At 48.0% G+C, this 13,228-nt stretch overlaps 1 protein-coding gene across 1 annotated transcript; it reads left to right on the top strand.

The window, feature by feature from the left end:
* Positions 1-438: 438 nt before the first annotated feature.
* On the top strand, positions 439-11,727 carry LOC148519294 (uncharacterized). The gene is given in 3 exon segments (XM_088476725.1): positions 439-986; positions 1,039-1,210; positions 11,608-11,727. Coding segments are annotated over 3 exon segments (840 nt in total).
* Positions 11,728-13,228: the final 1,501 nt, after the last annotated feature.

The raw sequence follows: 13,228 nt of genomic DNA, 5'->3' as shown, positions 1-13,228 counted from the left end.
GTCCCGCTGCCGCACTCCCCAATTATTTCTCTTTAGAGTGTCTTCATGAGGTGAACTGCAGAGAGGTAGATTTTGCTAAGTGGTCGAATAATAGAAAAGGGTATTTAAAATTTTTGTTTTTGTTTCAAGATAAAAGCTTTCTGTTTCTTCCACAAGAACTATGTTACTAATACCCCTTTCAGACAGAGAAAAGAACCCGGTAATTTTCCGGCTCTTGTCGGGTCGACCCGGGTTTTTTTTCTGTCTGAAAGGGTCAACACGGGACCTAATTCCCGGTACTTCGACCCAGGTATTCACAGGGTCTTTCCCGGGTCTTACACAGGTCTTACACAGGCTGATTGGCTGAGCGGCTGGGTCTCCCTGATTGGCTGAGCGGGCGGGGCAGTGGTGCTGGCGTCTGATGTCACAATTGTGCTGCAGAAAAGGAGAGAGAGAAGCATGGCGCACTGGAAGGATGAGGAGATCCGTGAGCTGCTGGCAGTCAGAGGGGAGGAGGAGATCCGCAAACAGATCAGTGGCACAGTGAAGGACGCGATAGTCTACACAAACATAGCTAAGATCCTCACGTCAAGGGGCATTGTGCGGACCCAGCAGCAGGTAGTGAACAAACTGAAAGCTCTACGCAAATACTACAACAAAGTTCACGACAATAACAGGCGGAAAAGTGGTGCTGCCAGAATGGAATGGGTTTACTACGATCAGTGTAATGAAGTCTTTGGCAATTCTGCACTGGTTAATCCCATTGCCATATAATCATCTAGTTGTGCATCTTCATGAAGTGTTACCCCGGAGAACAGCCAATCCTGCCCAATGACACCACCAATACTCTTTGATGATATCACAGAGATAAGTGACACAGATCCGATGGCTGCCACGGGGGTCCCAGACACCAATACACTTGAGGGTGTGGTTGAGGGGAGTGGAAGCAGTACGAGTGGGAGGCCAACTCCTGCACAGACTGAGACTCCGACATTGCGCAGGAACAGTAAGTTACTATACACCCACTATTTTTGGGATGTTAACATTGTCCTGTATTGACTTTGAGGTACCAGAGCGGAAGAAAACAACTTCCAAGATGGAGCTAGCAACGCGCACAATGACCAGAATCCTGGTAAATCAGCTGCGAGATTCTGATGCTGAATTCCAGGCACAGGAGGATGCCCGACTCCAGCGCTTCTTTGACAATGAAAGAGAGTTACAAAATTCATTTGTCAGTCAGCTTGTTGGTCTACACGAACGAATTTCACGTGAAAACAGAAAGGCACAGATGTCCTTCCTTAACGGTCTAGTGTCTAGGTTACACACTCCACAACCTTATGTAATGTATCCTCCTCAGTACTCTGAGGGTCCTGTTAGAAATTACCAACAGCATAGCAGAGGGCTACCATTTCTGCAACGTAACCCCTCCAATCCACCTCATGCTACTCCACATGGCACAGTGCATAGTTATCCAGATGGCACAGGGAATAGTAATCCACATGTCACTGTACAGAGCAGTCCACATGCCAATACCAGTCCAGAGGGCACAGTGCCTAGCACTCTACATGTCACTGTGCATAATAGTCCTGACGGCACAGGAAATACTAATCAATATGGCACTGTGCATACTTATGCAGATGGCACGGGGATTAATACACAGGATGGCAGAGTGCAGGGGCGGATTGGGCATTACTTTTTGCGGGGAAAATCCCGGTGGGCCGATTGGTTGTGGGGCCGCTTGTTATTTGAGGCCCTGCCCCCCGATTCGCGTCACCCAGCCGGCTCCTGTGTGTTTACACAAGCAGCCTGGCTGCCTATCAGTACTGCCTGGCCGTGCCTTAGCCTCTCTCGCGAGAAGAGAGGCCAGCGGCCAGCATCCTATCAAGGCTCCACCCAGCGTACAGTCGGAGTGAGGTGAAGTGGCGCTGGACCGCGGGTGACAGCGTGGCCGCGGTGAGGGTAAGTTGCGGCGGGGATGGGGGGCCGCCGGCCGGTCAGAGCAGTCTTTCAGCCTGATCACATCCTCTCCACTCTCCCCTCCCCAGGCTGTGAAGTGTCATGTTTAAGTTTCATTTCACAGCCTGGGGAGGGGGCAGAGTGGAGAGGAGACAATTGGGTCTGGCTGCAGTCTAGGGGGTGGTGATCTGTCTGTTGGGGGAGGGGGGGTCTGATATACTAGGGGTGGTGCTGGAGAGATGATGATCTGTCTGTGGGGGAGGGGGGTCTGATATATTAGGGGCGGGGGAGATGATCTGTCTGGGGGAGGGGGGGTCTGCTATATTAGGGGCGGGGGAGATGATCTGTCTGTGGGGAGGGGGTGCTCTGCTATACTATGGGTGGGGGAGATGATGATCTGTCTGGGGGAGGGGAGGTCTGCTATACTAAGGGCGGCGGAGATGATCTGTCTGGGAAGGGGGGTCTGCTATACTAGGGGTGGGGGAGATGATCTGTCTGGGAAGGGGGGTCTGCTATACTAGGGGTGGGGAGATGATGATCTATCTGGGGAAGGGGGGGTCTGCTATACTAAGGGCGGGGGAGATGATCTGTCTGTGAGGAGGGGGTCTGCTATACTAAGGGTGGGGGAAATGATGATCTGTGTGTGGGGACGGGGGGGTTGATCTGTCTGTGGGGAGGGGGGTATTCTGTGCTAAGGGGAGATGATCTGTGTGTGAGAAAGGTGGGGGAGATGATGATCTGTCTGGGGGAGGGGGGGTCTACTATACTAAGGGCTGGGGAGATGATGATCTGTCTGGGGATGGGGGTCTGCTACCTTAGGGGTGGGGAAGATGATCTGTCTGGGGGACGGGGGGTCTGCTATACTAAGGGCGGGGGAGATGATGATCTGTCTGGGGATGGGGGTCTGCTACACTAGGGGTGGGGGAGATGATCTGTCTGGGGAGGGGGGTCTGCTATACTAAGGGCGGGGGAGATGGTGATCTGTCTGGGGATGGGGGTCTGCTATACTAGGGGTGGGGGAGATGATCTGTCTGGGGGAGGGGGGGTCTGCTATACTAAGGGTGGGGGAAATGATGATCTGTCTGTGGGGACGGGGGGGTTGATCTGTCTGTGGGGAGGGGGGTATTCTGTGCTAAGGGGAGATGATCTGTGTGTGAGAAAGAAGGGCTATTCTGTGCTAGGGCAGGAGGACGCCACTGAGGAGACGCAGGAGGATGACGCTCGGGAGACGCAGGAGGATGGCACGGTGGGTGGATGGTGCCGGAGAGAATTGGGGGTGGCACTGGAGAGGCGCAGGGAGATAGCGCTGAAGAAAAACACGAGGGGATAGGTTGGAGACACACCAAGACGCTGGTGCTGGAGACACACATATAGGACGGTAGGAACGCTGATACTATTAGAAGAAACACTGGGGCACAGTCATCTTCAGTAAGATAACAATTCTAATGAAACCATATTACTGATGCAAATGGTACCAAAAGAGCAAATTTATTTTATTAATATAAAATTGTTTGATATGGGAAACCCACATTTATTATCTGGTTGAACCTCTGTTGCATGATAATGACATTGGTTTTATTGGGACACATACAGGCGGCTTCCAGACCATGGGATCTCGTGCGTGAATAGCAAATACCAACTCAAGACACTGCCTGTCCAGGGAGGATCAATTTCTTCAGAGATTCCCCGTTGCAGAGTAATCATATAGGTAAGAAAATGCTCATTCACATGCTCGCTGTGCTTATTCACTGGAGAGAGGGACTGTGGGCATGGCTATCAGCTCCTGGAGCGGTAGGCATGCCCCCAGTATGACTATGACTGAAACAGGGGGAGTGGCTTGCAGGTATGGTGTTTCGCATTAGGCCACACCCCTTTCCACAAGGCCACACCCACTTTTTCGGCGCGCGCCTTCGGCACGCACACCGAGGGCCGCTTTCACGGTTTTTTCCAGGGCCACTTTCATTTCCCAATCCGCCCCTGGCAGAGTGCATAGTTATTCAGATGGTACTCATCATAACACTCCACTTAGCACTATTGTCAGCACTGCCTACAGACAGTTGTAGACTTGTATGATGTTTTACATGTTTGCTGTCTACTTTACATTTCTTTTTTGTTGAAGCTTGTTGTTTTTGACAATATTGTTTATCCTGCCGTTAACAGGCCTGGCAAGAGCTTAGGGCAAAGTGTGGGTGCCCTTTAAGTCAGTTACGTGTATATATGGGGGTGTACATAAGTTAGAATGTACACACATTACCTCCATTTCTTTTGTATTTAAAAATTTGTATACTGCACTTAACAGGCCAGGCGTGAGCTTTCTCCCATGTGTGGCCGCTGTATTACAAAATGTATACTGTATATGTGTTGTTTCTAAGGCTGGCCCTGACACACAGTTCTAATAGTTGGGGTGCCTCCCCTATTGTATTTTTCAGTTCCATGACAGCACAACCTATTTTTCTATGGTCTTTATATATAGATATATATATATTTAAATTGTTGAATGCATTAAGGCCATGTTGTTAATGGCTAATGCATATTTGTTGAAAAATAATAGAAGCACTTTAAAAAATTTAAGACAGCAGGTGTTACATGTGACATAACATGTACATAACATGAGGCTTTCAAATAAAAAAAATTTGATTGCAAAACAAGACTTGTGTCGTCTATACTATGTCATTGTATGTATGTAGTGAGCAGACACCACCCACTTTTCATGACCTCATCTCTGTGTGCCATAAAAGCAGTCCATTTATTATGACACACTGTATATTGCAGGGATAATCTGGGTTCTGTGTGAAAGGGGTATACCCAGGAATTTCCCGGGAATTATGTGCTGTGTGAAAGGGGGTTAGGAGCAAATTCCCGGGTCCTTCCCGGGTTGAACGATACGGGAAAAACCCAGGTTTTGGGGATTTTTCTGTCTGAAAGTGGTATACTGTCTGTGGTGATTGTATCAACAGCTGTATTACAAATTATTTTTAGTATTGGAATAGTATTTATTTCTATGTATTTACTATGTTTTTGTACTTGCAAATGAGCTTTGTATGGCTTATCTTCATGGTGTTTCAATAAATATTTCTTAAAAAAATAATAGGTGGGAATTACTCAAACAAAAGGCTCTAAATGTAATGCAGGTGATAGGTGTATATGGATTATACCAGATCTAATCAATATCGACACATGAAATTACAAAAATAGCATCAGAAATATATACAATACCCCCCTCAAATCCTTCGGCTAGACTTATTTATTCCTTTGATGTTTGTTTACATGGGATTTTTGTCATTTCATGGCTAGATATTGTTTAGATCTGGCATAACCCATATACATCTATCACTCCAAGGGCGTATTTATAATGGTTGCAAGTTGTGCGATGCACATGGGCCCCTGAGTCCAGGGGGCCCACCCACCGCACCCCCTGCACCCAATTAAATATACTCACCTCTCCATTGGCCCAGCGCTGGCTGCAACACTGTGTATTAAGTCGCACCATCGGACGCACCATCGAACATTGCACCAGCCATATGGAGACACAGAATATCTGTCAGAACATGGCCGCCAATATCAGAGCAACTGAGGCAAAAGCTGCAGTCACTGACCGTGACACACCTGTGACACACACCCGTGTTGGGCTAGCCACCCCCTGTATTGACTAACCTTCATTTGCACACCGCTATCGCCTGTCATCGTAGTGTCTGCCAATAGGTTATGGGCCCAGGCCGCTAACATGTTCAGTCTGCCAGCATGCCCAGACACCATTGTGTGAAGTTTGCACTGTTGCAGCAACACAGAATAAGAAGATCTAAGTGAGTACAGAAAATCCTTTATTCATACGTGTAAAAATGTACAGTGCAGGGGCCAGTATGAGCTTTGCCAAATAAGCGGGTTCAGAGAATTACGCCACATAGAGACTTGCCATGGAGATGCAGTTAAAGCGGGAGAAACTGTGGAAAGTTACTAGTTACCCCGGTGATAATCCAAACCCAGATGATATGAATAGAGCCATGGGGACAAAGGACCTTATTCAGAGTCAGTCACAAGCGCCGATGCACTCGTAACCGACTCGATGGTTTGTCCTGCGTACGCGCAGCGGCTGCACTGCACATGCGCAAGCCCCGGAGCGGCAGAGAAACTCTGTCACTCCGGAGCTCGCTACCAAAGGGGCGGCTGTCGATGTTGATCGACAGCTTGCCCCGTTTGGTAGGCGGGCCGGGGGGTGGTTTCCAAAACGGAGGCGTTCCTTTACGAACACCTACCATTTTGTGGGCGGCCGCACTGACATCATCAGTGATGTCAGTGGGGAGCTTCCTGCTGAAAGCTCCCTTGGGATTACGAGTGACCAGACCCAACCTTAGGGTCTGGTCGTAAGCCCCGATGGTCGCGATGGTGATCACCATCGTGACCATCAACCTGGTCGGTCGTTAACACTCACAGCTTAACGACCGACAAGGAGGCGGCCGTTCAGGATGCAAGCGGCCGCCCTGATTCAGAGCGACCGCTTGCAACTAACGACCGCCTCTGAATGAGGTCCAATAGGCTTAGTTGTAGAACAGCATTTTCAGTGCCTTGCAAAAGTATTCACCCTTTGCATTTTTCAAGTTTTGTAGCCTCACAACCTGGAATCCCGACTAGGGACGAATGACAGGCGTCTAAATATAGACGTCTGTCATTTGACGACCTCGGGAGACCGGCGTCCGGCATCCCAATCGAGCGGATGCCGGGCGCCGCAGCGGACAGCCGCAGGGGGGGGAGGGTTAGGTTTAGGGCTCCTGGGGGGGACTTAGGGTTAGGCACCCCCCCCCGGGGGACTTAGGTTTAGGCAGTGGCGTAACTAGGGCAGGGCGAGCATGGTGCGTGTCGTAGGACCGGTGGCGAAGTGAGTGCGGTCAGCGCTACACATTTACACAGGACCGGTGCTAGGCTTCCAGCGCCGGTCCTGTGCTGCACAGCTGAGCCCTTTCCCTCCCCCTGAGCGCTTGCCCAATACCGACAGGCGGGCTCAGGCTGTGCATAACACACGCATCGCCGCCAGCACTGGCAGCGATGCGTGTGTTAAACAGCAGCCAATGAGAGTCAGATAGACTCTCATTGACTGCTGCAGCACCCACTGCAAGAGCCGGGCTTCCGTCCGGCTCCTGCAGTGGGTAATAGGACAGACGTCATGACATCATGACGTCTCTCCCATAATGCTGAGCGCGCCAGCCCGGGAGGACTGGCGGGCGGCGGCGGCGGGAGCCGCGTCGCGGTCCGGAGCAGCAGCGTGGATTCAGGTAAGTATATTTGTATATATATATATATATATTTTTTTTTTTAAACCTGTCTGCACTACAGGGGGCACAATGGGGGAGGGGGGTGGCTACTACTGGGGGGACCTCTACTGGGGGTGGCTACTACTGGGGGCACCATTACTGGGAGGACCTCTACTGGGGGGGCTAGTATTGGGGGCACTTAATTGGGAGGGGGAACCTCTACTAGGGACTATTACATGGGGGGGAACTACTACTGGGGGCATTATAAAAGGGGCCTACTACTAGGGGCACTGCACTGTGGGGACCACTACTGGGGGCAATAATAGGAAGGACCACTACAGGGGGCACTGGATAGGGGGGATCACTACTGGGGGCTTGCATCAGGGGGACCACTAGTGGGGGCACTGCATGGGGGGGAGACTACTGCTGGGGGCACTATGTAAGGGGCTTACTGCTAGGGGCACTGCACTGGGGGGACCACTACAGGGGGCCCTAGATAGGGGGGATCACTACTGGGTGCCTGCATAAGGGGGACCACTACTGGGAAAACTGCATGGGGGACTACTGCTGGGGGCACTATATAAAGGGCACTGCATGGGGGGGACTACTACTGGGGGCACTATATAAAGGGCACTGCATAAGGGGATACCACTACTGGGCGCACTGCATTGTGGGGACTGCTACTGGGGGCACTGCATAAGGGGGAACACTGCATGGGGCACTGCATTTGGGGGGACCACTACTGGGGCACTGAATAAGGGGAACTAATTGGGGGCTGTATAAGGGGGACCACTACTGGGGATACTGTATAAGGGGCACCAATATGGGCTTGCATAAGAGGGACCACAACTGCATACTGGGGGTACTGTATAAGGGGCACTACTGGGGTTAAGGTGCATATGGATAGGAATGTTCAACGTGAAAATAAAGGGGTGTGTCATGTTGACACGCCCCATTTGTAAGTGACCACGCCCATTGTTTTTCCCGCGCGCACATATCGAGGGGGGGGCTCCCTTTTCAAATTTGCCCTGGGCTCCAAATACCCTAGTTATGCCACTGGGCAGCGGGGAAGGGGGGGTTAGGTTTAGGCACTTAGAAGGGGGGTTAGGGTTAGGCATAGGGGGGGAGGTTAGGGTTAGGCACCCTAAAGGAAGGTTAGGGTTAGGGGGTAGAATTAGAATAGTTAGTACTTACCTTTAGGACGATCGGGATTTCCTCCTTTGTCGGGCAGCTGCTGTCGGGATTAAAACATATCACACCCATTAAAATGGATTGTTTGAAGGTACACATCATTTCATTCACAGAACATGCCTACAACTGTGAAGTTGTTTTTTTTTATATTGTGAATCAAACAACAACATTTAGGACAACTTAACAGAAAACTTCAGCATGCATAACAATCACCACCCTAAAGTCAGTACTTTGTCGAGCCACCTTTTGCGGCAATTGCAGCTGCAAGTCGCTTTGGATAAGTCTCTATGAGCATGACACATCTTGCCCCTGGGATTTTTGCCCATTCCTCAAGGCAAAACTGCTCCAGCTCCTCATGTTGGATAGTTTCCGCTTGTGAACAGCAATCTTCAAGTCTGACCACAGATTCTCAATTGGATTGAGATCTGGGCTTTGACTAGGCCATTCCAACACATTTAAATGTTTCCCCTTAAACCACTCGAGTGTTGCTTTAGCAGTATGCTTCGGGTCATTGTCCTGCTGGAAGGTGAACCTCCGTCCCAGTCTCAAATCACAGGCAGACTGAAACAGGTTTTGCTCAGAATATCCCTGTATTTAGCACCATCCATCTTTCCCTCGACTCGAATCAGTTTCCCAGTCCCTGCTGCTGAAAAACATCCCCACAGCATGATGCTGCCACCGCCATGTTTCACTATGGGGTTATGGGATGTGTTGGGTCTGTGCCAGACATAGCGTTTTCCTTGGTGGCCGAAAAGTTAAATTTTAGTCTCATCTGACCAGAGCTCCTTCCTCCATACATTTGGGGAGTCGCCCACATGCCTTTTGGCAAACTCAAATCATCTCTGCTTATTTTTATCACTAAGTAATGGCTTTTTTCTGGCCACTCTTCCATAAAGTCCAGCTCTATGTAGTGTACTGCTTATTGTGGTCACAAGCACAGATACAGCAGTCTCTGCTGTGGAACTCTGCAGCTCCTTCATGGTTACCTTTGGTTTCTGTGCTGCCTCTCTGATTAATTCCCTCCTTGCCCGGTCTGTGAGTTTTGGTGGGCGGCCCTCTCTTGGCAGGTTTGTTGCGGTACCATGTTCTTTCCATTTGATGATGATGGATTTGATGGTGCTCCGGGGGATCACCAAAGATTTGGATAATTTTTTATAACCCAATCCAGAATTGTACTTCTCAACAACTTTGTCCCTGACTTGTTTGGAGAGCTCCTTGGTCTTAATGGTGTGATGCCTCTTCCTTAGTGGTGTTGCAGCCTCTGGGGCCTTTCAGAAAAGGTGTGTTTATACTGACAGATCATGTGACACTTAGATTTCACAAAGGTGGACTTCATTTCACTAATTATGTGACTTCTGAAGGTAATTGGTTGCACCAGAACTTTTGAGGGGCTTCATAGAAAAGGGAGTGATTACATATTCACATGCCAATTTTCAGATTTTATTTATAAAGATTCTTTTTTATATATATTTTTCTCATTTCACTTCACCAAGTTAGACTATTTTGTGCAGATCCATCACATGAAATTCAGATAAAAAAAAATGTTAAAAAAATACAGGTTGTAATATAACATAAAAAGGTAAAAAGCCAAGGGGGTGAATACTTATGCAAAGCATTGAATACTCCATTATTCAAGGGAAGGCAACTGCACATGATATGTGAGTGACTTTACAGACATCTTATGAAGACAAAGGTCTAATGAGTCAAATCAACTATGGCACAAAGCTCAGTGCATGCAAGACTATGATTGAATATATGTATAGATAAGATGCTGTCTATCTCTCAGCAATTTACTTCAGTAGGCCCCCAAGTAGATGACGAGGAGGTTTCAATGGCGATGATGCATAACCTTACACCAGAGTACGATTTCTTAGTGGCTTTGGAGTCTTGCATTCTGAAGTTATCAACAGAGACTGAACGGGCAAAGCTATTGCAATTCTAAGAGCACATACTAAACCAATACTGAGAAATCTGTTCTGCTGTCAAAGAACGCAAAACCTAAAAAGCCAAAGTACAAATGTTGGGTCATAAGGCCACAGAGTGTAGGGCGAGTGAACCAAGTGGTACCTCATCACACAAGCATGATAGAAGGAATGAGTCAGCTTTGAATATAGCAGTCACCACCAAGATGTTTGGTACATGGACTCAGGAGCCAAGAGGCACTTTAGCTGCAATGAAAGTTGTTTCAAGTCACTAAAACCATGTGAACCTGTGAACGTCATGGAATTAGGAGATAATGTTCTAAATGCCACGAACGTTTGGACAATTACTGTACGCTTAAGAATTAGAGGCAAAACACTTGTCACAGACATAGATGTACTATTTGTGCCTTATCTAGGAAGGAATCTGATGTCCATCAGTGTATGGAGAAGAAGGGATGCAGAGTCCATTTCATAGAGGGTCAGTGTGTTGTGTACAACAAAAGAGGGACTGTAACCCAGTGCCAACAACTGTATATCCTGGACACTGAAGAGTGTTGTGCAATTTCAGTTTCATGACTTCAACCACTCTGTGGAGCTATGGCATAGAAGACTGTGTCACCTAGGATACTACAATGTACAGAAGCTCTAGATGGCATGGCGATAGGGATGTCGGTGAACACTGCTGAAAGACCAGAGTGTGAGAGTTGCATGAAAAGCAAGTAAACACATTGCACCTTTCCCAAGTCAGCATTCAGAGGTTACAGATTGTGGGACATCAGCATCAAAAAGCCTCTATAGTTGAGAGACGTAGTGTTTCATGAGACCACTTCAATTAAAGACAGGCAAGACATTGTAACACCACAAAAACTTGTGATGCTAGATATGCTTGCAGCGGGAAGTGTGTCAGAGACTGAAACTGTAGACTTAAATGATCAGCCACACAGCGGGAGTTCTGTCAGGAGCAACATAAGGTGCAGTGAGGAATTTGCAAACTTTGTCTGCTGTGAACCTCAAAATTAAGTAGCAACTTGCAAGAGTGGAAGTTGGCTATAGATACAGCTTTAGACAACAGTGACACATGGATTATTGTGGACAGGCCAAGTAACTGTAAAACTGTCAAAAATAAATGGGTCTTCTGTGAGAAACTTAACACCAATGGAAGTCTTGCATGTTACAAAGCCTGACGTCTTGCCAAGGGTCACACTCAAACATCCGGCATTGACTACGAAGAGTTCTCCTCGCCTATTGCAAGATACAATACACTATTCATAATCATTGCCGTATCTACTATGCATGATTTGCTACTATTCCAGCTGGACTTTGACTCAGCCTACTTAAATGGTAAACTAGAAGAAGAAATTTACATGGAACCACCAGAACACTACAATGCAGGTACATTTCCTGAGGGCAAAGTGTGCCTTCTGAAGAAGTAATTGTATTGGCTTAAAACAAAGCTGCCGGTGCTGGTATATCAAGTTAGACAGTGTACTGCTGGAAATGAATATTGTTTGGTCAAAAATGGATCATTGTCTATACTTCAAGTGCAAAGTGAAAAAAAATATTCATCATACTTGTCTGTACAGTGTATCCGGAAAGTAAAAAAAAAAACCTAAGAAATCACATTTACATAAGAATTCACAGCCTCTGCCATGAAGCTCAAAATTTAGCTCAGGTGCATCCTGTTTCCACTGATCATCCTTGAGATGTTCCTACAGCTTAATTGGAGTCTACCTGTGGTAAATTCAGTTGTTTGGACGTGATTTTGAAAGGCATACACCTGTCTATATAAGGTCCCACACTTGAAAGTGCATGTCAGAGCACAAACCAAGCATGAAGTCCAAGGAATTGTCTGTAGACCTCCGAGACAGGATTGTCTGGAGGCACAAATCTGGGGAAGGGTACAGAAAAATGTCTGCTGCTGCTTTTCTATCTCTCAGTAATTGACTTCAGTAGGCCTCCAAGTAGATGACGAGGAGGTTTCAACGGCGATGCGATGTTGCAAAACCTTACACCAGAGTACGATTTCTTAGTAGTGGCTTTGGAGTCTTGCATTCTGAAGTTATCAACAGAGACTGAATGGGCTAAGCTATTGCAATATTAAGAGCACATACTAAAACAATACTGAGAATTCTGTCCTGCTGTCAAAGAACACAAAACCTAAAAAGCAAATGTCCCAATGAGGTCCCAATGAGCACAATGGCCTCCATCATTCGTTAATGGAAGAAGTTCAGAACCACCAGGACTCTTTCTAGAGTTGGCTGGCCGTCTAAACTGAGCGATCATGGGAGAAGGACCCTAGTCAGGGAGGTGACCAAGAACCCAATGGTCACTCTGTCAGAGCTACAGCATTCCTCTGTGAAGAGAGGAGAACCTTCCAGAAGGACAACCATCTCTGCAGCAATCCACCAATCAGGCCTGTATGGTAGAGTGGCCAGACGGAAGTCACTCTTTAGTAAAAAGCACATGGCAGCCCGCCTGGAGTTTGCCAAAATGCACCTGAAGGGCTCTCAGACCATGAGAAACAAAATTCTCTGGTCTGATGAGACAAAGATTGAACTCTTTGGGGTCAATGCCAGGCGTTACGTTTGGAGAAAACCAGGCACCACTCTTCACCAGGCCAATACCATCCCTACAGTGAAGCATGGTGGTGGCAGCATCATGCTGTGGGGATGTTTTTCAGTGGCAGGAACTGGGAGACTAGTCAGGATAGAGGGAAAGATGAATGCAGCAATGTACAGAGACATCCTGGATGAAAACCTGCTCCAGAGCGCTCTTGACCTCAAACTGGGGTGACGGTTCATCTTTCAGCAGGACAATGACCCTAAGCACACAGCCAAGATATCAAAGCAGTGGCTTCAGGACAACTCTGTGAAAGTCCTTGAGTGGCCCAGCCAGAGCCCAGACTTGAATCCGATTGAACATCTCTGGAGAGAT

This window comes from Taudactylus pleione, unplaced genomic scaffold (genome assembly GCF_031769625.1).
Source record: "Taudactylus pleione unplaced genomic scaffold, aTauple2 ptg000191l, whole genome shotgun sequence".
In the NCBI taxonomy this organism is placed as follows: domain Eukaryota; kingdom Metazoa; phylum Chordata; class Amphibia; order Anura; family Myobatrachidae; genus Taudactylus; species Taudactylus pleione.
Note: the sequence above shows the minus strand (reverse complement) of the source record. Positions and strands in the feature narration are given on the sequence as shown.